We start from the raw sequence: 27,225 nt of genomic DNA on the forward strand, positions 1-27,225 counted from the left end.
ATATTTAAGATTATTCTGAATCGAGACTTCTGTTTTAATTTTCAAATCAGTGTTGGCATTGACATTATTTCTTCTGAAAATCAGACAAAAGTGACCTGTTCCGCAGCCTTAAACAGTATATTGAAATAACGGATTTACGCGACGATTTACGTGATATGTAAGAAATACGTAGTATTTTGTACGATTAAGGCATGACGAATCTGCTGTCTATCATCAAGGCTCGATTAATGGAAAACGGAAACTCGATTCCGTCGTTGCTTTACAGCAAATCTCCCCGAGGTGCCCAGGGACGCAACTGCTATGGTTTGTTTCTGTCGGTAAACGTTTAATCGCTTTAGGTCTTTTCCTTTTTTACTGTAAAATTGTATTGTTACTCGGCCATGACCGTGGAGCAGAATGTCCTCCAGCAACATTCACAGAAGGTAAGTGTGCGGCGGTTTTACGCTGGGAAAAAGTCAGGCACAGTGACTTACAGGGGGGAAACATCAATTTCATCAAACCTTCGACTCAAATATCACCTTTTCCATTTAATGTAAGTTAATGAGCTACATGGAAACGTTCACATTTCTTGCCATGCACAATGCAGCGAATTAAATAAGTTTTTCTGTAGTTTTAACTGGTTTGAAATCTGGTTTCTGTAGTTTTTGCTGGTTTGCGAGCAGTGTTTACAGTGTGAGCCTGGTTTGATTAGTAAGTGAACTAGTTAGTATCGTTTTGCCAAGTAGAAATGTGCACGGATTACATCACCGTATCTGGTTTTCTTGTTATTTCAATTGCTTGTTATAGTTTTTCGTAATGGTAAGTGATACTGCGGTTTGTGCATGTCCTTCCAACGGAATGCAATGAAACAAAATAGCAGCAGTAAAATGAAACTGATCAATGAAAGTAAGCTGCTTACATTTTTAAAATATTTATCCATAGACGGTCATATAGTAGCATCACACCAATCGGCCCTTGCCATGTAACATGATTAAAAAAAAAACTTTAACTGAAAGAAGGACGTTTCAAAGGGAGACTTCATAAAGTAATGTTTATCTCGTTGGAAGACCGTCGATAAATGGCGCTTGCGTTACCAATCGAAGAAAGAATTATATACAAGTCGAAATATATACATACAAGGAAAAACATGCACAACTTGTTCCATATCATTCAATATTGGTCGGTGCGTCAACATAATATAAAATAAACGCATCGCCAGGGTTACCAACTTGGGTCAGCTGGCTGGCATGAAGTTTTCTGTTTGAGACACGTCTGCGCCCGCATTTGCATGCATGTTAACAGTTTTACTACCTTTTATAAATAGTATGTAGGGTTTGCAAACTACCCCAGCGCTTTTGATGTAGCTGAATTTGGGTTTATAATGGAATAATATAGATTTGCTGTAAGCTTTCCTGAGTGAGCGTGAGAGCCAGAAAGTGTAAGTGTCACGCCAGAAGCGTGAGATTTGGCAACCCTGGACCACACGCACTTTGGTTTCGTTTTACTGTAAACCATTCTTTTAAACTGCTTAAGATGGATTCTCGGCCAGGTGATGATTTAAAACTTGCAAATAAGGATGCCCCTACAGACGGGCAGACTGCACGCAGTTATCGCATAAGCTCTTCCGAGTTTTCGCTGCTTGCCGCACCTTTCTTGGTAATTGGTCGGCCACTAAGGGACGCGTGCTGCTTTTCATTGTATTTCTTATTATCTGTTTTTTTAGGTAACAAGTGTTCTTTGTTTTACGTTTTATTGCCACAAGGAAAAAGTGTCAGTCAATTCTAGTTAATAGTTGTTTCTTGTATTACATTCCAGGGCCATCTGCGGCTGCATGTTTTGTGACCGCCTGGGAAAAGGAACAGAATAATCTTTTGTTTGTTTGCGCGTGCAGTCTTGATAATATGTTTGGTTAAATAATAACTACATATTATAGTGTCGTCAGTTCAGTCCAGGCAGTTTTTAATTTGGGACTTGTACACATCGAGCTTATTGCTTATGTTGGTGGACACTGTATTTCCGATTAGAATCTGGTTGGTGATGATGCCTATATTTAAAATGTTTCTTTTTGTTGTTTATGTATATTTAATTTTATGAAGGAGTTCACCCCACATTGTACGTGTACTTTAGCAGACAAGTGACAAAGGCTTGGGGACTGACAGCAGGGCTAGCCAGACTCTGCAGCATCTGCGTAAAGGGCTGTGCTGAGGGCTCAGAGGTGATATGGTTACCCTGTTAGCCATGGGATTCGAACCCATAAACTTTCAGCTACAAACACCAATCCTTAGCCTGCTGCGCGACACATCCCCCATTTTGTCTGCCTTTCTCAATGTGTGATTGCTGTACCTTGACTTTCCTGTTCCAAATCTTAATCTTCTTTAAGGCACGCTGAAGAATGTCTCTGTGTTTTTTTTTTTTTTTTTTTTTGGTTCACCGCATAAATACTCGGCAAGTTTCGACTTACATAAATGATTAATGTACGTTTCTGTTATGGAGAATATCCCCCAGGTCAGCAGTGTCCATTAGTAAAAATTAGTAAAATGAATAAACATGCCTGCGTATGACTGGATAGCACTGCCCGATTAGCACCGTGGACCTCAAACCAGTGACCTTCACCCTGTCCACATCCTTACTTTCTGTAGTAGCTTCCGCCTTGTTGCCTCCACTTGGTAGCTTGAAGACCTTCTAATGAATGAAAGTCCCTGAGGCGTGTGTGTGTCTCTTAACGGCCCGGCTCTGCCCACGGACGTGTTTCATCGGATGGGGTGTTGTGCTCTCCTGTGCCCTCACAGCACCAGCAGTCACTGCTTAACCAGCTGAAGGAGGTCACCGGTACCACAGACGTCCGTCTCCTGCAGCAGGCACTACAGGTAGAGCAGGCCGAGAGTCATGGCTCTACATCCTGTCCGGCACCAGAGGCTCGTCCATAGCTTCCACTCTCTTCCCCAGGTTACTCTGTCCTGCAGTCTAATTCGTATAACTTCCTATTATGGTGCATATTTGACATGAAATCTTATGATCGTTTAATATCCATTTTTTTCCCCCACTAATACTGAAAGCATTCTTGTCTTTGATTCATTACAAGTTCAAATAAAGGCGTTAACATTCTGCTCTTATGGAAATGATTGGCCTAATAACATTTGCAGTACTGTGTAAAAGTCTTAGGCAGTCAAAAGAAATGTCTAAAACCATTTATAGTAGTAAGTGCACGTTCATATCAGCATGGGTTCTGATGTTCTAATGTTAAACACCATTTAACATTAGAACACATGAAAATGAAGAATAGCACAATAGAAAATGGCAAAAAAAATTTGTTCTCCAAAAAGTTACTGTTGCCTTCACTTGGTGACTTGAAGACCTGAAGTAGTTGGATACCTAGATGAAAACTGCTTCAGTTCCCATACTTCTCCTCAGGGGCATGAAATATGAATTTCTTTACTTTAACTGAAATAAGGACGCTTAAATATTTAAAAAAAAAAAAAAAGTCATTGAGATACTGATTAGGTCTACCAGGTGTGCTAGTGATCATGTCAGAAACACATGGCTGTATTGGACGGTTACTGGAAATACTGGAATGGCTAAGCTAACAGACTTACCAACATAATAATCATTTAAACATCATTTTCTTTGACTGCCTAAGACCTTTCCACAGTACTGTACATATGGTAAATGCACGCTTTAAAGTTTAGTACATACAAGTACAAGTGACAGGTACTGAATATCAAGGTAATTTACATATTTTAGAAGCGGTCTAAGGCTTCTCACTTTCTGTGCCTGATGATGTGGTGACCTGTGCTGTCCCCTAGAGGCTCACATTTGCATTGCACCCCCATCGTGTTTGTATCCTTTGGAAGTTCTGCAACGGAGACTTAGCTGGAGCGGTTGCGTTTCTCACGGAGCGGAGTGCCAAGGTCCCGGAGCACGATGAGGACGCTTCCTACCAGCCGGCGCAGATCGGAAATGACGGACACATCAATGTGGGCAGCCAGGCGGACACGAGTAAGTGCTTCGGGTTCCTCCTGGTCTGTGAAGGTGTGGTGGCAGGAATTCATGAAGGGCCCTCCTGTGATGCCAATTTGTCCTGGAACTCGTTACAGACTAAATAAAAAAAATCTTTTTCTGAAATATCGCAGCTTTTCTTTTTTAATGAATTCTGGGAGTACTTAATGCTGCGGTCTTCAACTCCGGTCCCCGTGAGCTACTGTCCAGTAGGTTTTCTATCCTACCTGGCTTCTCAGATAAATACCAGGAACAGGTGTGGTTCTCCAGAAGCCAAGTAAGATAGCAAACCTACTGGATGGTAGCTCTCCAGGAACGGAGTTGGAGACCCCTGACAGGCATCTTTGGATGGTTAGGGGCCAGATTCAGCTTTAACTGCAGCCAGGGGCGCTGCTAAGGATTTTGGGCCCCATGAAAAGAATCTTGACAGGGCCCCCAACACAGTTTATTGGGGGCTTCTCTGGGCCCCCTCTCAGTCATGGGCCCCAAGAATCGTCATCATTTACCCCCCCTTTACAGCGCCCCTGACTGCAGCCCTTACAGTGGTTTTAGAGTATTACACCTATATATTTTTTTCCTTTGTTTTCTGTTATTACTGTTTTCTATCCAACACCTCGTTCCCTGTCCACACTCAGGATTGTCAGACGGCTGTGCAGGCAAACAGCCTGCATCCCTCGTCAGTGAGCCCTTGATCTCCACTGTTCCTTTTCTCTGTCTCCCTCTTTTTCCCCTTTTCGAATCGTTACCAGGTTCTCTGTTCACATTTGTGCCTGTATGCGGTATTTCAGGACGAAGCTACGGCTGATCTGTGTTTCCGGGGTGACCGGTTTCACCTGTCGTCAACGGCCAATGGCTTAACTCCTACGTTTATGCCGCACTTGATGTTCCTTCATAGGCACTGTGTATGGAGGATGCAGGACTTGCATAGAGCATTATCAAGCCTCTGTCCCACACATTGTCAGAAGTTTATTGGTTCAGGTTTTATGTTTATTCTCATCGTGCTCGTGTCCCGAGCCACAACGGGTCGACAGTCAGAACCGGTACTTTCTTCGAGGTCTCTCAGCAAAGGCTATGATGCTTCTTTAGTTGGTGGTTAATTTTTCCCTCCGCATAATTTAGGTGAAAATATAACAAGACAAAACAAATGTTTTAATTTTTGAAATATTATTATTATTTTTTTTTTTACATTTCAGATCTATGCCATATAAAGGAGAGCAGGTTTAACCAACATGTAGTCCCTGCTATCAAAACACTTCCTAATTTGTATGTCCTTCCTTCCAATCATGAGTGACCTGGTTACCTCTCACAAGTCAATCCTCCCTTAAATTGCGATCATTACACCTACGTGTGAGGAGTGAAGACTAGCACGCACTCCCTCTACCGAGCGTGTTGATGGCCACCCACACTGTTTTGCCTTCGATACTGCCACATAAATTTGCTTAGGGGAGAATGGCTTCTCGCTCGTGTGGCTGACGTTAGACGTGGCTGTAGCGCAATGAGAGCGGCACGGCGATTTTACAGACCTGATGATCAAGCGTTGTGTTCTTGGGGCTTCTTTTAACCCAGTGGATAAAAACAGTAACCCCCCACCCCCCTATCCAAAGGGAGTCACAGTAGTCCTCAGATGCGGGAATTAAACAGTTTAAAGAGCACAGTTTATTAATTGTTTAAGTCATTAATATGTCCTGTTATCTCTTCTGTTTCCATGCTAATTGTTTTCTGCATGTTGCTCTGCCGAGTCTCTTTACAATATGTCTGGTGGTCCGGTACTGTTTCAGATGTTATTGATCTGACGGGAGATGACAAAGACGACCTCCAGAAAGCCATTGCTCTCAGCCTGGAGGAGTCCAGCAGGACCCTCAGGGAGACGGGAATCACAGACGAGGAGCAGGCCATCAGCAGGTTCTCCACCGCTGTGTCAATGCTCTTTTTCAGTTAGAAGCTCTGCCATTTGCATTTAAAACACCAGTTTTGTCACCGTTACAAAACAAAAATTAGCATTAGTTCCTTATGAGTTTGGTATAGGAGCTTCAATTCTGTTTTGTTTGTTGTAGTGGAAGTGTGTTGTTTATACCCATTTTAGTATTTTCCTTCACTTCATGGATGGATGGATAGATGAATACCTATAAATGTACATATTTGCATACATATTTCAGAAGGGAATTTCAGGTTTGCAATAGCACAATGAACACATTCAGGCAGTCAAAAGATATTTACACATTAATAGACCATAATAACAAATAATTGACAATAAGGGCTGTTGCTGAGAAAATCTTCACCATCACCCAGTTCACAATGAGTTCTCCCATTTAATGTCCTTGACATCTTCTTGACGACCATGACTTTGCTAAATCATTATTAGAAATAGCAGGTCCCTTGATAATTGTGCAGAGTCCTGGAAGCCAGCATCGCGGAGAACAAGGCCAGCTTGCAGCAGACCGGTGAACAGGTGTGGAGCGACTCGCCCAACCCCTATGAGAGGAAGAGGTGCGAGAACTGCCCAGTGGGGCTGAAGAACGTGGGCAACACCTGTTGGTTCAGTGCTGTCATCCAGGTGGGTCTGCAGATCGAGCCCTTAAGCCTACAGCTTGGCTTTGTTTTTGAGATTTCAACCGAGATCTGTGTAGTGTGTAGTGTGTACCAAACAGTATCCATACCACCTGCTCAAATAACAGGTTTAATATGCTTTCCCTCAAGGGAAACCTGTGCTGTCTAAACAAATATGTTGACAAATACATTTTAGAGCAGCGTTTCCCAATCCAGTTCAGGGGGACCCACAGACAGTCCATGTTTCTGCTCCTTCCCAACTCCCTTCCAATAGGGGGTAAACATTTGGACTGTTTGGCTGGGAACTCGGAGGGAGCAAAAACATGGACTGGCTTTTGGTTGCCGAGAACTGGACTGGAAAACACTGTTGTAGACGGTGCACATTTGTATTGTTCACTAAGGGCCACAATTTCACATCATCTTGTTTGGTTTAAGGTAATGTTTCCTGTGCATGTATATTGTTGAAAGTATCAGGCAAAACATAAAACACTTAAAATGAATAGTGTTATTGTCTCTAATGTTATGCTTTCTTGCTTTTGGTTGTATTAGGTTTCTGATCGTGTAGGGCATCGCTGTGAGATGCAGTGCAATGACAATGCACAATTCAGACACAATCCACATAAGTAAAGGTGTGCTTTCACTGTAATCTCTTTAGCAGTTTGTTGCCAGAGGTGGCTTATTTGCAAATGGTGCATTGTGGGAAGGCAGTGTGCATTGAGATCTGGTTAGTGGCAAATAATATTTCTCCAGGTAATGTGGAGATGGGGGGGTGTGATGCAGACCCCAGAGCTCCTTGTCGGCAGAGTGAATGACTTGTCGAAATTTGTCCGGCAGGGAAACCCAAGCCTCAAAATCACATGCTGTTTACAAACCAGGCATGACTCAGTCCTTAAGCAGACATTGTGGTCTCTCTGGGCCGCGCATAAAGTTTCTGTGCGCTGGTTATTTTCGTTCCCGAGTGTGGTGCCCCTCCCTCTGTGCCGCTCCCCAAATGTTCTGGCACATTTATCCTCCTGAACATCTTGTTTAAATGATTCTAAATCATCTTCGCATGTTTGAAAACTGTTGAAAATAATAGCGTTTTACATGGGTACCCCCCTCCCCCCCACAGGGTAAAGTAACTTGGCTTGAATGTAGCCTCCCTGTCATGGGTCCGGGGAACGGTGTGCCTTGCCATTTCTCGGACTCCTGCTGAGGACAGACGGGCGGGCCGGCAGGTGGGCCAACCAATGGGGGAAGAAAGTGACTGTCGGTGGGCGGGCGTCTGGCACTGAGCCACGCCTTACCGCAGTCGAAATGCATTAGATCACTTTCTGGCGGGCTGCTGGGGCTCATCTGCGCGCTGTGGCTTCCTGAGGACTCCCGCCAACACCGACCTTTAGCCTGGGGTTAAACTCGCATTCTGCTCCAGATTTCCCTGCAGCCCGGCCGCCCATGTCTTCCAGTCTGACTTCCCGTGTGGTCTCTGTTGTCCAAGACCGCTTTTTCATTGCTCCTTGACTCCCTCCGCTGTTCATTCGACTTAAGATCAAATGTATTGGTCGGTTTGGCTAGAGACGGCTTTGGGGGGGCTGGAACGTATAGCTTTGCTAAACCGCCTTCGACCTTGGTGCAGAAATGAGGACAGCCGAGGAGTGTAAATAAGGAAGATGTGAATGAGGAGGTCTTTGTTGTTTTGTTTTGGTCTGAAATGAAACCACTGCGTGAAATTGCAAAACATGCAATAAAAAGATGGTTAGTAACTGTCAGTACAATAATCTTTTGTTCTTCAGTTTTACAGTGTGTCATGAAACCTGCATCTGGCCTTCAGTTTGACATGCGTTGTACCTGGAGAATAGTCAAGTTTTAGTCATTTACAAAATACATAAAATAGAACTGAAGCCTTTTCTAAAGCACCGTCTTTGAAATTGGGAAAATCCCATCTGCTCATCGCACTTTCTTAAGGCCTATGTAGGGTTTAGGAGCATGGACTTTAAACCAAAGCTTTCAAAGCACATGTTCGCTGTAATACTAAGTAACTGGAATTGCTCTGTTAAAATCTTGTTGTTGAAAATCTTGTCTTGGTTGAAGCATCAGCTGATTACATGGCAATGTAAATGCACCCACCCTGTCTCCTCCAGTCCCTCTTTCACCTACTGGAGTTCCAGAAGCTGGTGTTGCAGTATACCCCCCCGGCATGTGCCCACGATCTGCCCCGAAACCAGAAGGTAAGTTTCAGGTCCTACGCCAGTGATATCACCTAGCTTGGGTGTGACAAAGAACAGCCTACAAATAGTTAAATGGAACAATGCTCCTCTTTCAAAATGCCACCGTTACTCAATCCAGTCTTCAGTGACCCCTAGACAGTCCACTCTGCACAATTATCAGGGGGCTCTAATGTTGGTTTAACAAATATATGATCGTCAAAAAGATCTCAAGGACCTTAAATGGAAAATCTCAGCATGAATTGGCTGAACGTGAAGATATTCTCAGTATCAAACTGTTTATTGTCTGTTATTTATTGTTACGGTCTATTAATGTGTGTAAGTCCTTTGACAGTCTCTACAAAAATGTCTTTTGACAGTCCATGCAGAAATGTGGACGGTCTGGCAGGGAGCTGAGAGGGAGCAAAAACATGGACCATCTGTGGGTCCCTGAGGACTGGGTTGGGAAACAGACATATTCAAATGAAGTCTTCGATTATACACCAAAGATTCAAGCTGTTAATCATATGTATGGCAGTAAAGTTAGTGTTACTGCATCCACAGAAGTGCATTTGCATAGCAAGTAACATCACCGAAACAATGCCAATAATAAATATATTCAGATTTATTTAACCCAGTATAGCTGTAATGCTCATATTGTTCCAGAATCCGTCTTTAACAAAACCATACGAATTGACAGAAGCCTGAGTTGAAGGGATTTGATATTCCCGAGCCCAAAAATGTATCGGGTGTGATGAATGCGATGGTTTAAGGAGCTTTCCCCTTAAGGAGCCTGCAGACCTTGACAGGGGGGGGGGGGGGGGTTGTTTTTTTTCCATCGTTTAGCCTATTTGTAACCCTTTGTAACTAGCAGAGACTCTGCTATTGACAGCTAACACATTAGCATTGAGGAGGCCAGGGACATATCTCAGCGGTGGCTGTGGCCCCTCCAAGTAAATACGTGGCCCCTGCTGCCACCCCACGTCAAAATAATAAAAACCAAAGCCGGGCCATAGAGGAGACCCTGCGTGGCGTGACGCTTCCCGGAGAAACTTTAGAGTAGGTGCCGTAATAGCATTGCAGGCACTACTTTTATGAGCTTGTCAAGCATGCCCGGTTCCATGCCACCCCCATAAATATAACCGGCCACCCCAGTCAAAATTTTCTGCAGGCGCCACAGGAGGTGCCTACATCAGCCAGCCAGAAGTCAGTAGAGCTTCACCTCAGAGCTGGGGGGCTGGATCACACAGGGTAGCAGGGTGAAGCCCCCGCTTTCCTTCCAAGAAACTCTTGGATTTGTGCCGTATGGTCAGCCAGCACAAATCCCACCTTTGTCCGACGCTTCTCACATCCTTATTTATTATTTTCTATCCCCCCGCACTGGCATCTGTCTAACTTTCTCATGGATATCTTATGTATTGGAATAGTATTACTGACTAAAATAGACACCGATAACAGGAGTCAGGAACTGTATTGCAGTTATCTTTTTAATGAGACTGACGGTGGGTTTTTATGAGGCTAACTAGACAGTACTGGACCTTTTAAATAAGGTGTTTTCTTGTTTGTCTGATTCTCTGTTTATGCGTTCATTCGTTTTCTTGTTTTAAAAAGGCTTTCGAGTAAAATCCTTCCCTATACTTGACTTCCACTTCATGATCGGCATCAAAGCACAAACACGGCTGTTTTTGGTATAAATGCTTTTAATTCTCGGCTTCATGCATTTCTTTGTGGGCATCCAGGAGCACCGGAATCTACCCTTCATGCAGGAGTTGAGAAAGCTCTTCTCCCTGATGATTGGCTCAGAAAGGAAGTATGTAGACCCCTCCCATGCTGTGGAGATCCTGAAAGAGGCCTTCAAATCCAGCGACTCGCAGCAGGTGGAAGCCAGTGTCTCTACCATAAAGTCTCTGGGAAAATTACATCAAATGTGAATGTTAGCTATAACATGCAGTATATGCGTGCAGTCAATCATCATATTGTTCCGTTAATTATGTGAATAGAGTCTTTTAATTGCACTTTCAGCCTTGTTAAAATGCTTTTGGCCTTGTGGGTGTCTGTCAACAGCAAGACGTGAGTGAGTTCACTCACAAATTGCTGGACTGGTTGGAAGATGCCTTCCAGATGAAAGCAGAGGAGGATAGGTGAGTTCCGGTAACCTCACTTTGATGTTATGTTGTCACCTTCCCAACACTTAAGGTGATGATACACAGGGAAACTTTTTTGAGCACTGTTACCTAGTTATGTATCTGAAGCAACTTTACCTGGCCACTTTTCTATTGAGAATGGGAAACAAAAATTTTCTGTCTGGACAGTTTTCATATCAATGGGCAAGTTTTTGAGATCTTCCAATCGGAATGCTAGCAGCCAATCATGTGACCGACTTGGAACTTCGGCATCCATCTTTGCTGTGTCTGTCTCCCTGGCAATTTCCGCTTCTCTGATTGGTTGTTGCCAACTGTCTGTTGCCTTGTCTGTTGCCCGTTGCCAGGTAACACTGCTCAAAAAGTTGCCCTGCATATCATCACTAATACAGACCATGAGGGGGATGCCACATCTTTTTAAATCTTAAACCAAGTCAAGGAATAACATGATATTTAAAGATCACATGAAGACATCCTTGTTCCATGTCTGTGCTTTGCTTAACATGTGTTTTGTTAAAGGGAAGGAGAGCAGCCTAAGAATCCGATGGTGGAGCTCTTCTATGGACGCTTTTTAGCTGTGGGTGTTCATGAAGGTGAAGATCAGGGTCTCATTTCCCTTCTTGCCTCTGTAAAGGCCAGCGTTTCCCCTTGCCCCCTGGCAGTGGACCATGGACTCTGTTAATGATATATTACAGCTGTAATTGTGTCATGTTTAAGTTGATCACAATAAAATATTGATACCAACATGGTAGGCAGGATAAAGCTAACGGCTACTCATAGCATGACTTCATGCCTGCTTATTGTATGGTTCGGTCAGCACTTCTGTGGTCCTCTCCATCAGTCATTCCTAGGCTTCTCTATTTTTTATAGTGACAATGGTATCCACAATCCGATGCCTTGAATAACCTTTTCAAACACTTAATCATTGTTTGCTTGCCTTTAATGGGGTTTTGTGCTGGTTTATTGATACAAAAGATAAAAAAAAAAAAGATGCAAAAGTTTGACCTTTTGTGTGTGTTTCCCTACAGGTAAAAAGTTTGAGAACGCTGAGATGTTTGGGCAGTACCCGCTCCAGGTTAACGGCTTCAACAATCTGCATGAGTGCTTGGAGGCAGCCATGATCGAAGGCGAGATCGAGTCCTTACACTCGGAAAACTCTGCCAAGTCTGGACAGGAGGTCAGATTCACAATTCAACGAGGGAGCGGGATGATTATAAAACACAACTGTCAAATGTACCGTTTCTCGTGCATTTGTATGAAAGAGTTGAAGACCTGCATTTGTATGTACAAATGTATGCAGGGAGGGGGGATTAAATAGTACTGAATCTATAGGAACAGAGGAAGGGTCTGCTGCTAATTTCCTACTAGAACTTTCCTCACGGAGATCAATAAATAATCTATTATTATTATTATTATTTATTGTTAAGCGTGAGGAATGTTGCCGTTCACACACACCAAGCTAGACTTGTAACAACACCTGCATCATTACTCATTGTGCGACAGCTATGAAGATAAAAACCAAGCACTCAAAAAGCTGCAATTTTAAGAAATCGTAGAGCAGAATCCCATTTTGGGGCGACACTTAACCATGTCGAGCTTTTGTGAACTGAAGGCCTTCTCAGCTCCTCACACTGCTGGTCCTCTGCCTTCAGCACTGGTTCACCGAACTCCCACCGGTCCTGACTCTGGAGCTCTCCAGGTTTGAGTTCAACCAGGCCCTGGGAAGGCCAGAGAAGATCCACAACAAACTAGAGTTCCCCCCCTTGCTCTATGTGGACAGGTAGGTGATGCGCTTGGCTCTAAGTAGTAATGTCATCGTCGGATCACGTGACCAGGGGCTTTTGCTCACGTTCTGGAGACATTGGTGAATGTCTGAGGTCCAAAACAGGACATCCCAAAGGAAATAAGTCCTGGTGCAACATCCTTTGTAAGTTTCGAGTTTTTCTTTTTGAGTTTTTTTTTTTTTTTTCCATCGAAACGTAACTATCTGCCTGGTTTTAGGTATATGGACAAGAACAAAGAAGTTACAAGAATGAAGCGTGAGGAGATCCGGAGGCTCAAAGAGCACCTAACCCTGCTCCAGCAGCGCCTGGAGAGGTACCCCCGACCTGTCCCCCCTTCCCTCGAGGCATACCTTCTCCACAGATCTGTAGTGGCGCTCCTCTTCCCTTCCTCTGACTCTGTAGTTCTCAGTCCTGTTCCTGGCAACCCCCAGTGCCAAAATGTTTTCATTCCAACCCACACTGCGTTCACCCTGCTGCATTCATTATTAGTCCATTAAGGACCACCTCAGCCTGATTGAGGTGGGTTTGGAATGAAAACATTCTGGCAGGCGGTTCACCAGGACCTGGATTGAGAATCACTGCTCTGACTGTCCTCCTACATTTTTTTTTGCATTGGGTCTTATGAGGCTCCCTTGTTTGTCAAGCATGACCCGGCAAGCTTTTCGAATTCCTCACCGTCTATGATTCATACTGTACACTTTGGTTACCAGCATTTATTTATTTTTTTCTTTCTTCCCTCATTAATTATTTTTTCCCGGAATCAGATATCTTAGTTACGGTTCGGGCCCCAAGAGGTGCCCTCTGGCGGACGTCTTGGAGTACACCATGGAGTTTGCCTCCAGCAAACCCGCGTGCAGTTTACTCCTGGAAAACACAGATGCCAGCGGTGCCCCACCTGGTGGGGCAGCCGCGCCATTGCAGCCAACTCCAAGGCATGTACCCTGTCCGCACTCATCCTGGGTGCGCAGTATGCAATTTAATTTAACCTGGGTCAGATGGGTTAAAAAAAAAAAAATCCATAGACAGTAATGTGCTGTTTCTATTATTATATCAAAATTTATGTCCTTGCAGTGTGACAGAGCTGGATCCTGCCGTGGGCTGCCAGGCCCCGGTCAATGCCCTCCCTTCCCAGCAGAGGGCACCGGTGCACAAGCCCTTCACTCAGTCGCGTCTCCCTCCGGATGAGCCTGCGCACCCCCGCACCCCGTCATATATCAGAGGAGGAGCTGAGTGTGTTGGAGAGCTGCCTGCAACGCTGGCGGAACGAGGTGGAGGGCGACATTCATGGTATGAAGTAAACATAACTCGGTACATACGCTGAATACTGTGCTCAGCCTAATTTTTTGCCCCTTATCTGGTACCCCCTGGGGATCATGGTGAAGGCTACCCGTATGACACTTTTCATATACCCTCAAAAGAAACTCAGTAGAATATTTAGTAGCTCTCAGTTAAGTGCAGAGTGACCCCCGGTACAGTACACAGTAGCCTTTCAGCCTTTCACTGACAACCTGAAACACACACATGTGTTTTCTAGTTGAATAAAACAGGGCACGTTCATTCTGTTCGTAGACAATTGATGACGTGTAATACCTGGTGATACCAGCGTGGGGCAGAATAGACCTCTTGGCAGAGCTCGGCACTGTTGAAACAGTGGTGGGGGGGTGGTGGTCACTAAGTTGTGTAGCTGTTTTTATACAACGTGAAGGGTGGGTTCTGGCTTGGCTCTCTGTTGCATCAGAAGTGCGGCCGATTGCATTGGATGTCAGACGCTTATTTTCTGTTTGAGTCCCCTGAGGCCTACAGGAAGAGAGGTGTAAGACAGTGGCCTCCTGCTTGTCCTTCACACTTAGGTCAGTCTCTCTCTCCTTGATTTATTATTTTTTTTCTCTCTTCTCGCTCAGACTTGCAGAGGAGCATCGCAAAGATACAGAGAACCACAGAGCTCATGTACTCCGAAAAAACCATGACGCAAGTGAGTGCCATTGACGGCAGCCTGTGCTGCCCCCCCCCCCCCCCCCCCCCCCCCCCCCCCCCCCCCGGAGGCCAAACCCTCTTCTTTGTGAGCTTGCTGAGGTTGTCTGCCAGTAGGGGATGAAGCCATTCAAGATGGTGGCTACTGCTCAAATCACAACCCGAACGCCTCTAGTAAAAAATCAGGGTGTCGGGTAAATGCATCACCAACAGCTACGGGAGATCACACCCTTCACGAAATCTTTAGAAGTCACTCAAGTTGTCCCATGTGATGCTTGGTGAGGGACAGAGCTTGACCCAGCATTCTTTGTGTCCGCAGGTTCCATACCGGCTGCATGCGGTGCTGGTCCATGAGGGCCAGGCCAATGCCGGCCACTATTGGGCATACATCTATAGCTCTCGACACCGGTGCTGGATGAAATACAATGACATCTCGGTCACTGAATCCTCCTGGGAGGAGTTGATGCGGGATTCTTTCGGAGGCTACCGCAACACCAGTGCCTACTGCCTGATGTACATCAACGACAAGAAGCCGTTTCTAATAGAAGGTGAGGCAAACCCCGAGTGAAATTGCCCAAGCAAGAGTTAAGCTCAACGTTGGCAGCATCTTACTGCACTGCCAATGCAGCAGGTTTATTCGTACCAGTTGAGGTATCAACTTGACCAGTCCAATGGTTATTTCCCAAGTTAACGGAAATAAGGCTGTTGCTGTTCGTTGACGCTGAAAGGAGTCCTCGTCTCCTCCTAGAGGACTCTGATGAGGTGATGGATCAGCCGCTGACTGGACTGGACAAGCTGCCGGCGGACTTGAGGGCTTATGTAAAAGAGGACAACCAGCTGTTTGAGAAGGAGCTGCGGCAGTGGGACACGCTGCAGGAGAAGCGGAAGGCCAGAGCAGTAGTTCCAGCCTCGATGATGGGCCCCTCCTGGCCCAGGAACCTGGAATCCAGCCCTTCTGCAGGTGAGTCTCTAATGGTGCTTCTCCACTGGCATATAAGAACCAGGCTGTGCCTGAGCCACACTGCAAAGAGACACTAGTTACAGTGTGGTTCCGGCTGTCTTCGGTTTTCCACCGCAGAAGGATCGGCTCGGTAAAGGCATTGTGGGGTTTGGAGAGCAACCGGGATGTAAAACCGAAGAGACGCTTATTTACTGAGCACACGGTGTCCATCATGATTTACTATGTGCAAATTTGCACTATCACATCTATGAGAATCGCTGTGTTATATTGGCATGTAACGCTAGCGGGATTAGCATCCGCTTTCATAAATCTGCATTGCGCATCCATTCCATCCAGCCACTCTATGGTACTTTTCAAAGTATTAGGTTATCGGGAATGCATCGATGCGTCGCAACTACGAATCCATACATTTTGACGCAGATCACTGGTTCTTTCTTGTGTCCATGCATTTCGACCAGTCAGATGGTGGTGATGCAACCAACTCAGCTCATGTTTTCAGCCTTGGTAGTAAGCAGGACCGTGTCAGCATGGGTGCGGTTTGGGTTTGGCTCACGTGATTTGCAATGGAAAACCGTCTCTTCGCAGTTCGGTTTGGGTTTGGCTTGGTTCTTGGTGCCAGTGCAGATGAGCCGTAAGTCTGTAGCTCATCTTCTAGTCCAAAGTAAGGTGGAACTAAATGCTAATTCAGTATGAAGGTAGGTGGGCAGATGTCAATGCTGGTGTTGAGAATCACTTTGAAACTACTCATTCGTTGAGAAGCAGGAAATAATTGGATTACTAAGGTCTGTGAGCTGCGAGTGATGTTTCAATCCAAGAAACGTGAGTGGCTGCATATTTATGTGGCCCTCGTGACACTGTAGCTGGGAAGCCTTTCAGATTTACTTTGTGGGCCTTGGACCGGTCTGTTGTTTCTGGAGTCCTGCTCAGTCACTTCGGGGGCCACCCTACCCACCCTCAGATAATTGAAAAACCCAATAAGTAGCTGGCGAGTAGTTAGATTGTCGCTAGCTAGCTTCAGCACCTCCTAAGTAAGAAACCTCAGGGGTCCCACGCAGATGTGCAGTCTGAGTGGCGGTAAACACTGCTGTTGCGATGGGTGTCTGGATAGTATGGCAGAAGCACTTGAAGTGAGTTGATAGTGTCAGTATTACTAAAAACGAGTTACCTATATAATCCTTCTATAAACCTTCTTGTTGATCAATGAGATTCTGTCTGTGTCGGTGTGTGTGTGGTGTGTCCCCGTCTGAGGAATGTTGCCTATGGGTCATTCTGAGAGCTGTTTGAATGATGTGTAATGCACATAGGGGTGATTGATGTCCCCCCCCCCCCCAGCCCCTCAGCAGTACATGGAACAGCCATCTTCTCTGTACACCTGCGAGCACCTGAAGGCAGACACAGAGAGGGCCATCTCCCAGGCCGCAGCCGAGCAGCACGACAGCGGCCCGGAGGCCGTGCTGAATGCAGTAAGATCCCCACATCCTGCTCCCTAACCCTACATCTCAAGTGCAGGCAGCCACACGTCACCAACCTGACGTACGCTATGCTCTTACTTTCACTTCCTGGCTTCAGCCACATCGACTGCAGTATAGTATGAAATCAGAGCAGCAATGATTTCACTTTCAGGTTAACCCCCATCTCTTATTCAATTTAGCAATTTTCTTTTTTTTTTTCCCTTTTTTTCCCCTAGTTTCCAAATATCAGATGTATGACTGTCCCAGTCTGAGCTTGCATGGGGCCCTTCATATTTTTGCACAATTCACTTTTTCTTTTTTGGTTATTGTTATATGACCTTTTACATATAAATGCTTTTTTTTCCATTTTGTTTTTCTGTGAATGGATTTTCAAACAGATTTCAGTAAAATCTCCGGCATTTTAAATGGCCGATGAAGCGAGTCCGGTAACACGGCCAAATTAAAGTGCAATTCCTGTGAGGTAACCCTGGCAGAACCGCGCATGTTCCAAAGAAGGTTGATAGGGTACCGTTACAGTCGCAGTCTGGGATTACGGATTAAGAGGGAAGTCATGCAGGAAGTAGGAGTCATTTATTTTGAAACTCAGACCTGTTTTTCTTTCCACGCATGCTCTTCTGTTTCTCTCTCCTTTTCTCGTCTAGCTTACTGGTGAACGCGTGCCCTCATACCCTCAGCCAGAAGCACTGGCAGTGTTGGCTCTAAAGATGGCCGCCTCGCTGACCTTTGCTCCTCAGCCTTTGGTCGAGGACCCCACCCCCCGACTTGTGGTTGAGTTACCTAAAGTCCCAGTGTCCAGTGATCAATTTCAGGTCAAAAGGCAGTGCGGTGCATTAATTCCTATTCCGGATGTGCTCAGCAAACAAGGAGCCGTCGACCGTCCTATTCAGGAAGTGGTCATCAGGTCCTTACCTGTTGCCAAGGGGTACACCCCTGCACCCTTTACTACCCAACCTGTGATAGACAGGCCTGTAAGCCAGTCCTCTACTGATGAGCTTATTGCTGTTGGATCAACTGGCCCACCCTCTGGAGTTCAGCTTGTGGTAGAGATATCCGCTGCCCCGACTCCTGATGTTCAGCTTGTGGTAGAGATGCCTGCTGTTCTGCCCCCTGATTCTCAGCCAACTATAGAGGTTTCTGCTGCCCCTTCCTCTGATTTTCAACCTACAGTAGAGTTGTCCACTCCCTCGCCCTTTCAATCTCAACCAATGATACCAGTGTCCACTGCCTTGTCCCCTAATGCTCAACCAGCAGTAGAGATGTCTGCTGTCCCACCCACCAATGCTCAGCCTGTACCAGAGGTATCTACTTCCCCACCTCCTGATACACAACCTGTAGTAGAGGTGTCCTCTGTTCTGCCCCCTGATTCTCAACCAATGGTAGAGGTGCCCACTGTCCCGCCCCCTGATTCTCAACCAATGGTGGAGGTGCAAGCTACTCCGCCCATTGAGGCTCAGCTTACAGTAGAGATTTCTGCTGCTCTGCCCCTTAATGCTCAACCTACAGTAGCGGTATCAACCCTGCCTCCTACTTTGGTGGATGGATCCATTATCCCGCCCCCTACAAAGGTGATTGGATCCCGTCACCTACTCCCTGATTCTGACCCAGTAGTGGAAGGAACCACAGGCCTTCCTGAGCAACGTTGGGTCAAGGTGGCCACCCACCACAAGGGGGCGTGTGTCTCACGATTGCCAGCGGGCGGGTATGATGACGAGGTAGTGTGCTGAACTTAGCAAATGCTCCTTGCTGTCCTCAATTTTAGTTTCATATAAGCAAAGCATGTGTGTGTGTTGGTGGTGGTGGTGGGGGGGAGGTCTTGTGTATTGCTGGCATGTCCCTGAAGTAGATGCCTGTGTGTTTAGTGAAGATGAATGCCTAGTTCTACCCTACCTGAACATTATAGAAGTGCCTCTACGCTTATGCTTGTTTGATGCTCGATTCTTAGCAGCTAAAAAAAATTGCTTCCTTTTGTAGTGTTTGTATGCATTCAAAGAATTCTGCTCTTACTCTGGAAAAATATTTGAAGTTTTGTCTTTTTTTTAAGGGTCTTAAAAAGAATTGTATTATTGAATTTACGCTCATGTCTTCAGTGATCTCTAGATTCGTTCTACTAGAGATTTTCTTTGGTTGGACACCTATGAAGAACTTCTATTTTGAGGAATTAGATGCACAAATCTAATCGTTGAATGTTTTAAGTGTTTGTGCTTAGGAAGCTCTGTTTGCTAAATCCATGTTGAATGGCCTGAATTCCTGAGTGTCTTAAGCAACTTAATTTCGTGACTTCATGGCAAATCTCACCCTGAGAACCACTCGAAGGCAGCAATTTTGTGTAATTGATGGGCAACCTGATAATGTATTATTTACCCTGCGCGTCATGCTGTAACTCCCATCCGCATGTAGCAATCATTTGGCGATCCAGTAAGGTGTGCTCCTCAAGCGCTGCATGACGGAACGCGATCCCTGCATACTTTCTTTTGCTCATTGGTTTGAGGACTGTGCAAGTTCCTGTATGGCACCTGTAGCAGCTAACCTCCAATCCATCTAATGTAAAATGGTTCCATCATCGGCCCAGGACATTCTGACCCCGAGCATGCAGGGAATAATCCTGGCCGTTGGCAGGGCCCGGAGCGTGTACGAGAAATACGGCCCCGAGGCAGCCTTCTTCAAGGTACCTTCTATTCCTAGCTGGTTGCTCCAGCATTGCTTTCAGACACACATTCCCTCCTTTTTCCAAAATCATTGTGCATTCCAGCAAGTGGTTGCTCTTTGTCCTGTGGATTTAATCAAAGTTGATATTGTTGAAAAGCGAGTTCTCTCTTTTTAAAAGTAATTTGGTAATTACCGTGCTGGTGTTAGTGCTTTTGAACAGTCTTCAGTGTCCTCTTATGATTCAGGTTAGCCATGAGCTTTGCCGCAGACAGGGCTGCTACCGGAGATTTTGGGCCCATGAAAGCGTATCATTTTGGGCCCTCAACCCTGACCAATTTAATTATGTTTGAAAATGTTTCATGGCCCCTGTCATTCAAGGGGCCCTTGGAATCATCCTAACTGCCGCCCCCTTCATGCTGCCCCTGGGTGCAGAGCTGTAATGTAGCTAGTTTAACATTTCAGTATGGTGCATTTCTGTTAGACTTTTGTAGTATTTCTCCGTCTCTATTTATATGAATAGTAAATGTGTGTTAGCAGTTGTTTCTTGGGTCCTCATTGTTAGGATGTTTGAAGGTGGTTTAGAATGGAGACCAGTATTGCACGTGCTGATAAGAGTTGTTGGTGACCTGTACGGTGCTGTGCAGAAGTATTAGGCAGTCAAAGAAAATGTTTGAAGCTTTTTGTCTGGCTAATAAGTGTATATTTACACAATGGGTATATTGGGCGGTTGCTGCAAATCATCATTTAAACAATATTTTCTTTGACTGATCACTTAAGACTTGCACAGTGCTGTAGTTAGAACATCCTAAGCATTACATGGAAGTGAGTTGCAAGTAGCTCCAATAAGACACTAACTAGTAACCGGTTAAGCTGTGTAACTGTGTACTAATAATAGCGAGATTGGAAAACTGACATCTGATTCTTTGTATCGGTGCATATTTTTTTGTTGTTGTTATTCCATAGCCCTGTGGATAGGTGGCACTGTTTAGCCATTGTCTGAGAACCTTTCCCAAATAAGGGAGCACCTGAGACTGGTTAACCACCTTCTGGGTGGGTGACGACTGGGAAGGCTGACTGTTCTGTCTCCCTCTGCCCCCCCCCCCCCCCCCCCCCCCTGTTCTGTTACCTTGCAGGCCATCAAAGCGGAGTATGCCCGTCTGCTCCATCTGGCCTGGGAGGGCACCCAACCCGAAATTGACCTTCGGATACAGTACGTCATGGTCTACCTCATCCAGAACCAGGCGCCCAAGAAGATCCTGGAGAGGACTCTACTCACGCAGTTTACTGACCCCAGCTTGGGCTACGACGAGCGGTACGGTGTGACGCCCCGCCCCCCCAGCCGTGCTGGTATGGTGGTCAACATGTGCTTCTTTGTTAGAATACAAAATGTTTTGGCTCTTCTTTGGTTTTCCTCCCCAGATGTAAGAACATAATGAAAGTTGCACGTGCAAAGCTGGATCTTATAAGGCCGGATGAAGTAAATATGGAACAATACGAGGTCAGGATTGCTGTAGTTTTAAGCTTCTCCAAGCCAGTTCCTTTGAACATTTTCATTTATTTTTTGTTCGTTCTTTGCTCGTCGCCGAAACATCAACTGCCGCAGAGTGTTTCCCCCTTCAGACTAATGGGAACATCTCTTACAATGGAAAACGTGGCATTCGCGGGCATTCTTCAGACGCACTGCGTTGAAGCGGACGAAAGGTTAACTAACCTTATTGGAATGCCTTTGCCCGGGTTTTGTTTGAGAATATGCCAAGGATGTTTGTCTTTTGTGTCCTCTATTCCCTGAGAGTCAACCTCCTCACGGCAATGATTTGCTAAAGCTCCGGTATGATAATCCATTACCAGCAAACAGACCCACTTTCCTCAGTCGGTACCATACAGTCCCATTACATGACCAGTTACCTCCGTGCTGGTAGACAGTGGAGTTATGGAAGTGAAAAAGAAATTGTTGATTGCTAATAAAAATTATTATATTTTTAAATCTCTTACATTCCCTCTTGATCTACCTTGTTGGAGATTGGTCCCACTTGTGATTGCCTGATAATGGCTAATATATTTTCAGATTTGGCATCAGGAGTATAGGAACTTTAGGGAGACCACAATCTTCCTGATGATTGGTCTGGAACTGGTCCAGAAGAGAAGGTGAGACGGCACCCCCCTCTCACATACTAGCCCCCCCCACCCCCACCCCCAACCACTGTCTGGTTTGTGTGCCAAGCCTTTCACATTTAGAGGGCAAAAGGAAAGTTGCTGTCCCTGGACATCAAGGGGGGTTGAAAATGTCTGAAAGCCTAATTAAATAAGGGGCTGCATCTTGACTTGATTTACTTTTAATTCAGCTCTGCTGTCGTTTGAGTGCCTATAGAGGGCAGCAAAGTTCCAAAATTCATCCTGATTCACAAACCTATTGAATGCTTGTTAAAAAAGCAGATATTTGCAAAACGCCCCGGTAATTTCCTTTTATGACCAGTCTCATTTTCCTGAATGTGTGGCAGCCAGCATTTTACTGCCTAATGCACACTTAACGCACATTTTACACAGCTCTCGGGTCTGGAGGCGCCCAGCCCAGTGAGTGTTGTTGGTGGGTTTGTAAAACGTTTCAAGCCAAGAAGTCAAGGAATTGTTATCTACCTGAACAACATTAGGTTTAATTAGGTAATTCAGGACTGAGGTGGAACTCCTTCCAGTCTTGTAGGGTTAAGGGATATATGGTCATATTTAAACCTTAATGTTTACCAAAAAGTAGGAACGTTCAAATACCGGTCATCCATCCATCCATTGTAAATGGCTTTGCCTTTTTGTGCATTTCTGTTGTTTATCTTTGAGAATTATTTTGAAGTTAATTCACCTTCCTTCTGCTTTTCCTGGTCAGGATCACACAGGGAGAACCTTTTAATCTGCATATAAAATACTGGCCTGAAAATATATACTCATTAATCAAGTATATCAATAAATGCAGTCATCATCACCTTCATTAACACTTCATTAACAATAAGAGGCTGCAGATTTTAAAGAGCTCGTACTTTGAATTAAAAGGCACATTTATGAACATTTATACCCCTGTACTGGCATTGTGAACATGCAACTAAATTGCTCTGTTTTTTTTGGGGGGGTGGGCAACATTATCTGTAAAATATTGGTTTCTACATGCATGATTTTCAAATGAATTTGTATATGTATTTCAGTGAGCATGCTTGTTCAACTGGCAGGTTGTGACCCTATTTGTGGGACCATTTTCATTGGGTCGTGGGGAGCGTGATCGTGAAAATTGTTGATTTTTGTTTTCTAACTGTACGTGAAGGCATTCTGCTAGGGTCACTGCAGTATGTTGAATTTACTTTTACTGCACTATTTTGTTGTGGAATACATTTGGCAATAATGTTTAAAATTTGGTTTGTGGCTTAATGACTAAGGGAAAATGTGAATCCTGAGTCTAAACCAGATGATACATACAGCATTGTAGGTAGATAATAGGTAGATGGATAGAAATTAATACATTAGTGCAGATTGTCAGATGTAAATGGAAGCTAAGCATTAACATGTAGAGGTAAAAGTGAACATTTTATTTCTGGTGATTTTCCTCCAACAGCTATGTTGAGGCGCTACCGTACCTGATCTACTCTTATCAGTGCAACAAAGCGTTGCTCTCCAAGGGCCCTTACCGAGGGCATGACGCGGAGCTGATCGCCCATCACAGGAGAGCGTGTCTGCTCGTGAGTAAACCAGCGGACGGCATCGTTTCCTCTGGGCTGTGCTCGGCACTGAGCGTCTTGGTCACCAGCCGGTTATGCAGCGTCCGGAGCTAGTGCTTACCGTCTCTGCCAAGATATATCGCCCCGTTTTAATTCAATTAGACAGGATCTGTGAAGGCTTTACTCCGTAATGAAACAATATGAAACTCTATGTATCTTGCAGTGTCTTTTTTTTTTTTTTTTTTTATTTTATTTTGGTCTAAAATATAGGCCCTACAATCCCGGCCCAAATCACAAAACCAAAGACGGCAAGGATGTCCTTAAGTCCTTTGCAACAGGTTTTAAGAAACATGCTTAAGTTATGACAGGTTCATTTAACTTACAATATAGGACTGGAAAAATACCAAAAAATTAATGGACGCATATTTAATTTTTTCTTTGTTTTATTTATTTTTTTTGCTTTTCTTCTATAAACTGTCCAGTGTCTTTGTTCGGGGAGGGCCGTGTTTTTGGCTGTACTGTGACCGAACCCTATTGTGCTCCAAACCGAGTCTGCAACTCGGAGGAGGAAGCTGGCGAGGAGTGAATGTAAACGGGGAGCAGCCGCTGTCCCGGCCTGACCCGCCGCTCTCAGAAACGGACCTTTTGATTGGATCCAAGAATTCTGATTGCCTCTATGCCGTGTTATTCACTTCTGTGTTTTGTCTCGAAGGAAATCTAGCTTAGCCTTATGCAGCGTACCGTGATGGTTTATTATGAAAGCCAAAAAGACCATAACTGTAACAAAATACTGATGGAGATGGATAAAATAAATGGATGTGAAGTTGGAGATCCAAAACGGCGATATGTGCAGATAATCTCCTATAAATAAATAGGGCTTAATGAATTGAACGTATCCTTTAACCGAAGCAGGCTTTTTAAATGCTTTGAGCACATGGTGTGTTTTCTCAATTCTAAGCATAGCTGAGGCATCCAGTTAGGCCCGTTCAGCTTCAGGAGGTTCACGGTTCCGTTAGCTTGGTCGGCCGTCCCTGACGGGCGTATGCTTGCGCTCCGCAGAAGCTGAACGAGCAGGCGGCAGCCCTTTTCGAGTACGGAGAGGAGCCGGAGGTGAGCGACGGCCTGAACGTCATGAAGCAGCTGGTGGTGCCATGCCTGCCCCTGCTGCTGACCGACGAGGGCAAGGAGAAGGATGTGGCCGCCGTGGAGGACATCAGGAACCGCTGGTGTTCCTACCTGGGCCGGGAGATGGACCGTAAGTCACGGCTGGTCCTTGTTCCCATTTGTGATAAATCGGGTGTTTGCCACGCTGTGCATAAAGCCTGTCTTCTGTGTGTCAGGTTCAGTTTGATAAATCCTGCTTAAAATCCAGTACTTCTTCAAAGCACATTTTTTGGAAAATACACCTTGTTGTTCATTGCTCCATATTATGCACTTTATAATATATATTTTTTTATTTTAAAAAAATGACATTAGTTGGGAAGAGGGTACTGTGTTCCTTTTTCACTTTTGTATTTAGGACAGTATTTGTAATTGTAATTTAAGTAATTGTAATTACGCATGTAATTGTACTTTATATGCGGATCTTGACATGTTGATTTATGTTTATTTGGTGTGGGGTTACAGAATGTGTAGATTGGGGTTGAAGTTACACACACACACACACACACACACACATCTTTGCAAGGATGCCACGTATACAGGTGAGCGAGTGATGAGAATGAAGCCCTGTCTTTCCTTGTGACCCCCCACCCTTGCTGTCCCCTTCTTCCTAGCCAAACTTCAGGAGACCTTGACAGATTTCCTCCCCAAGCTGCTGGACTGCTCGACAGAGATGAAAAGCTTTAGCGAGCCGCCGCGGCTGCCCTCCTGGTCCACCCCGGAGCTGTGTGCCCGCTTCAGCCACGTCATGACCTCGCTGAGGCGGACGCCTGCCGACGGGAGATGAGCTCTGCGACCCGTCGGGGTTGCCCGTCCGCGCCTGTCTGCAGAATTCTATTTTTAAACCCGCACTTTTCTTCAACCAGGTCACACTGTCCTGCCCATTTTTTGTTTGTTTTTTTTGTATTTTACTTTTGTTGCGACAGGCTTTATTATTGTTAGCATCATGCTACTAAGTGCTACGTGAGAGATGGACATGGACTGTGATATATATATATATATATATATATATATATATATATATATATATATATATATATGAAATTAGAAGGAGACAACACTGCATCCAGCCGCGAAAACACTGCTGACGCTGTCCGTCGGGACAACCTCCCCTCCAACTTGCTCCTAAATTCTCAATGAACGAAAGAGAAAAGACTGCAGCCCTGACCCCATCAGTGTTAATGTTCTCTTTTCTTCCGTTGTAGATTGGAGTGGGGTTTGAATATTTATCACCAGGTTTTATATCTACTGTGCAACTCTTCAGTCCTGAGGACCACAATCAATGAATTTTAAGCACAGTATTACTTGCCGATGACACTCAACAACCAAAATAAATACATTTCTATTGATGGCCCTTTTTCAGGCCTAATAATTCTGCTGTACTCTTTCATCTTAATCCTTATCACTACCCCCCCCCCCCCCCAAAGGGTTTGCCTAATTTCTGTGGTTGTAACGATTACAGGGTGATGGCAAGCGTCAGGAAATAAGGTGGAAAATTCGCGCAGCAAAGACACAATGATCTTAATTTCTTAAATTGTCTACAAAATGTTTGCTCTTCTCCTTTACCTTAATAAAGGCTGTGGCCATTGACTGAAAGTACGCCACATTAAATAGCATCTAATGGGCTTTTATTTTATGACCAGCAAATCTTTTTGCCCTTTTTGCCCTTTGCCACTGATCGAGTCTCCCTCTGTATCGAGTTTTTCCCCTCTGTTGTCCTTTTCTTTGGCAGGGCAGGACTGATGGGTCTTATTGATCGCCCTTCCACAGCAGAGAAGCCGCTCATTTCTTGTTCAACGCAGCTATTGGTTTTAATTAAAAGGTTATTAATAAAGAGTCAGGCAAACCCAAGATTAGCCCATGGTGAGAGAAGGAAAAAAAAACTAATTGTTAGACAAGTAATGGAATCCCAACGTCCATTCTCCCGAGCAATCTCATGTTAGTTATAGGAAGGGCCAGACTGATCCACAAAGTCCCAATGCGGCGACAGCCGCGTCCATTAAACCCTTTTTGTCATCTTGAGAATGCGGTCCGTCAGGTTTGTATCACATCACCTCTGAACTTGACCACAATGCTGCAAAAATCGTTGTCATACATTTCACACCGACTCAGAGCTTGGATTGGCTCGAATCCCCGGATCAAGTCGTACATTTGGTGAGCTGCAAGGGCTTTTCGTCTGGCAGTACGTGAGAGAGACATTACATTGAAAGGTTTGTCGGGTTATGCGTATTGTGCTTCTTTCTATCACAAGAAATATGCTGCAAAGTTCATGAAATGTGGACTTCTGAAATAAAGAGTAGTTTTTAGTGATCCCATTTAATAATGCTGTCGGGGTAGCATTTAGCTTTTTTGTTTTGAATGTTTTTTTTTTACTTTTCTGCGAAGTGCTGTCAAAGAATTCCCGATGTTGCACCGAATTTAAACAGTTGCAGAAGGTTGCATACAGCATTAAATAATATTTTTGATTTAAAACAGCAGGGATAGTAATAATAATCAGAGTTAAAGGAATACTATAAAGAAATCATTAAAGAACACTTGAACTTGTAGCCTATCAGTCCTCAAATAAGTTATCGCGATTTCCTAGGCTGCCTCGTAGCGTCTTTTCTGGAAAGAGTAGTTGGAAGTTGGAGCTTGAAAGAAGGAGGAGGTAAATACGCAACGTATAGTGTATATATTTGAGCATTTATTG

General features: G+C 44.8%; 1 protein-coding gene across 1 annotated transcript; it reads left to right on the forward strand.

Moving 5' to 3' along the window:
* Nucleotides 1-217: 217 nt before the first annotated feature.
* Nucleotides 218-26,147, forward strand: LOC125711817 (ubiquitin carboxyl-terminal hydrolase 25-like). The gene is given in 28 exon segments (XM_048981192.1): nt 218-422; nt 2,769-2,846; nt 3,831-3,975; nt 5,754-5,877; nt 6,367-6,529; nt 8,643-8,729; nt 10,445-10,582; nt 10,770-10,846; nt 11,366-11,439; nt 11,875-12,023; nt 12,499-12,626; nt 12,848-12,943; nt 13,395-13,562; nt 13,702-13,825; nt 13,827-13,917; nt 14,532-14,602; nt 14,921-15,149; nt 15,350-15,562; nt 16,895-17,025; nt 17,676-18,062; nt 18,105-18,746; nt 19,604-19,699; nt 20,814-20,992; nt 21,100-21,178; nt 21,746-21,825; nt 23,273-23,396; nt 24,435-24,630; nt 25,151-26,147. Coding segments are annotated over 28 exon segments (4,284 nt in total). The 5' UTR covers nt 218-380; the 3' UTR covers nt 25,324-26,147.
* The last annotated feature ends 1,078 nt before the right edge of the window (nt 26,148-27,225 follow it).

Source organism: Brienomyrus brachyistius, chromosome 17, assembly GCF_023856365.1.
Source record: "Brienomyrus brachyistius isolate T26 chromosome 17, BBRACH_0.4, whole genome shotgun sequence".
NCBI lineage: Eukaryota > Metazoa > Chordata > Actinopteri > Osteoglossiformes > Mormyridae > Brienomyrus > Brienomyrus brachyistius.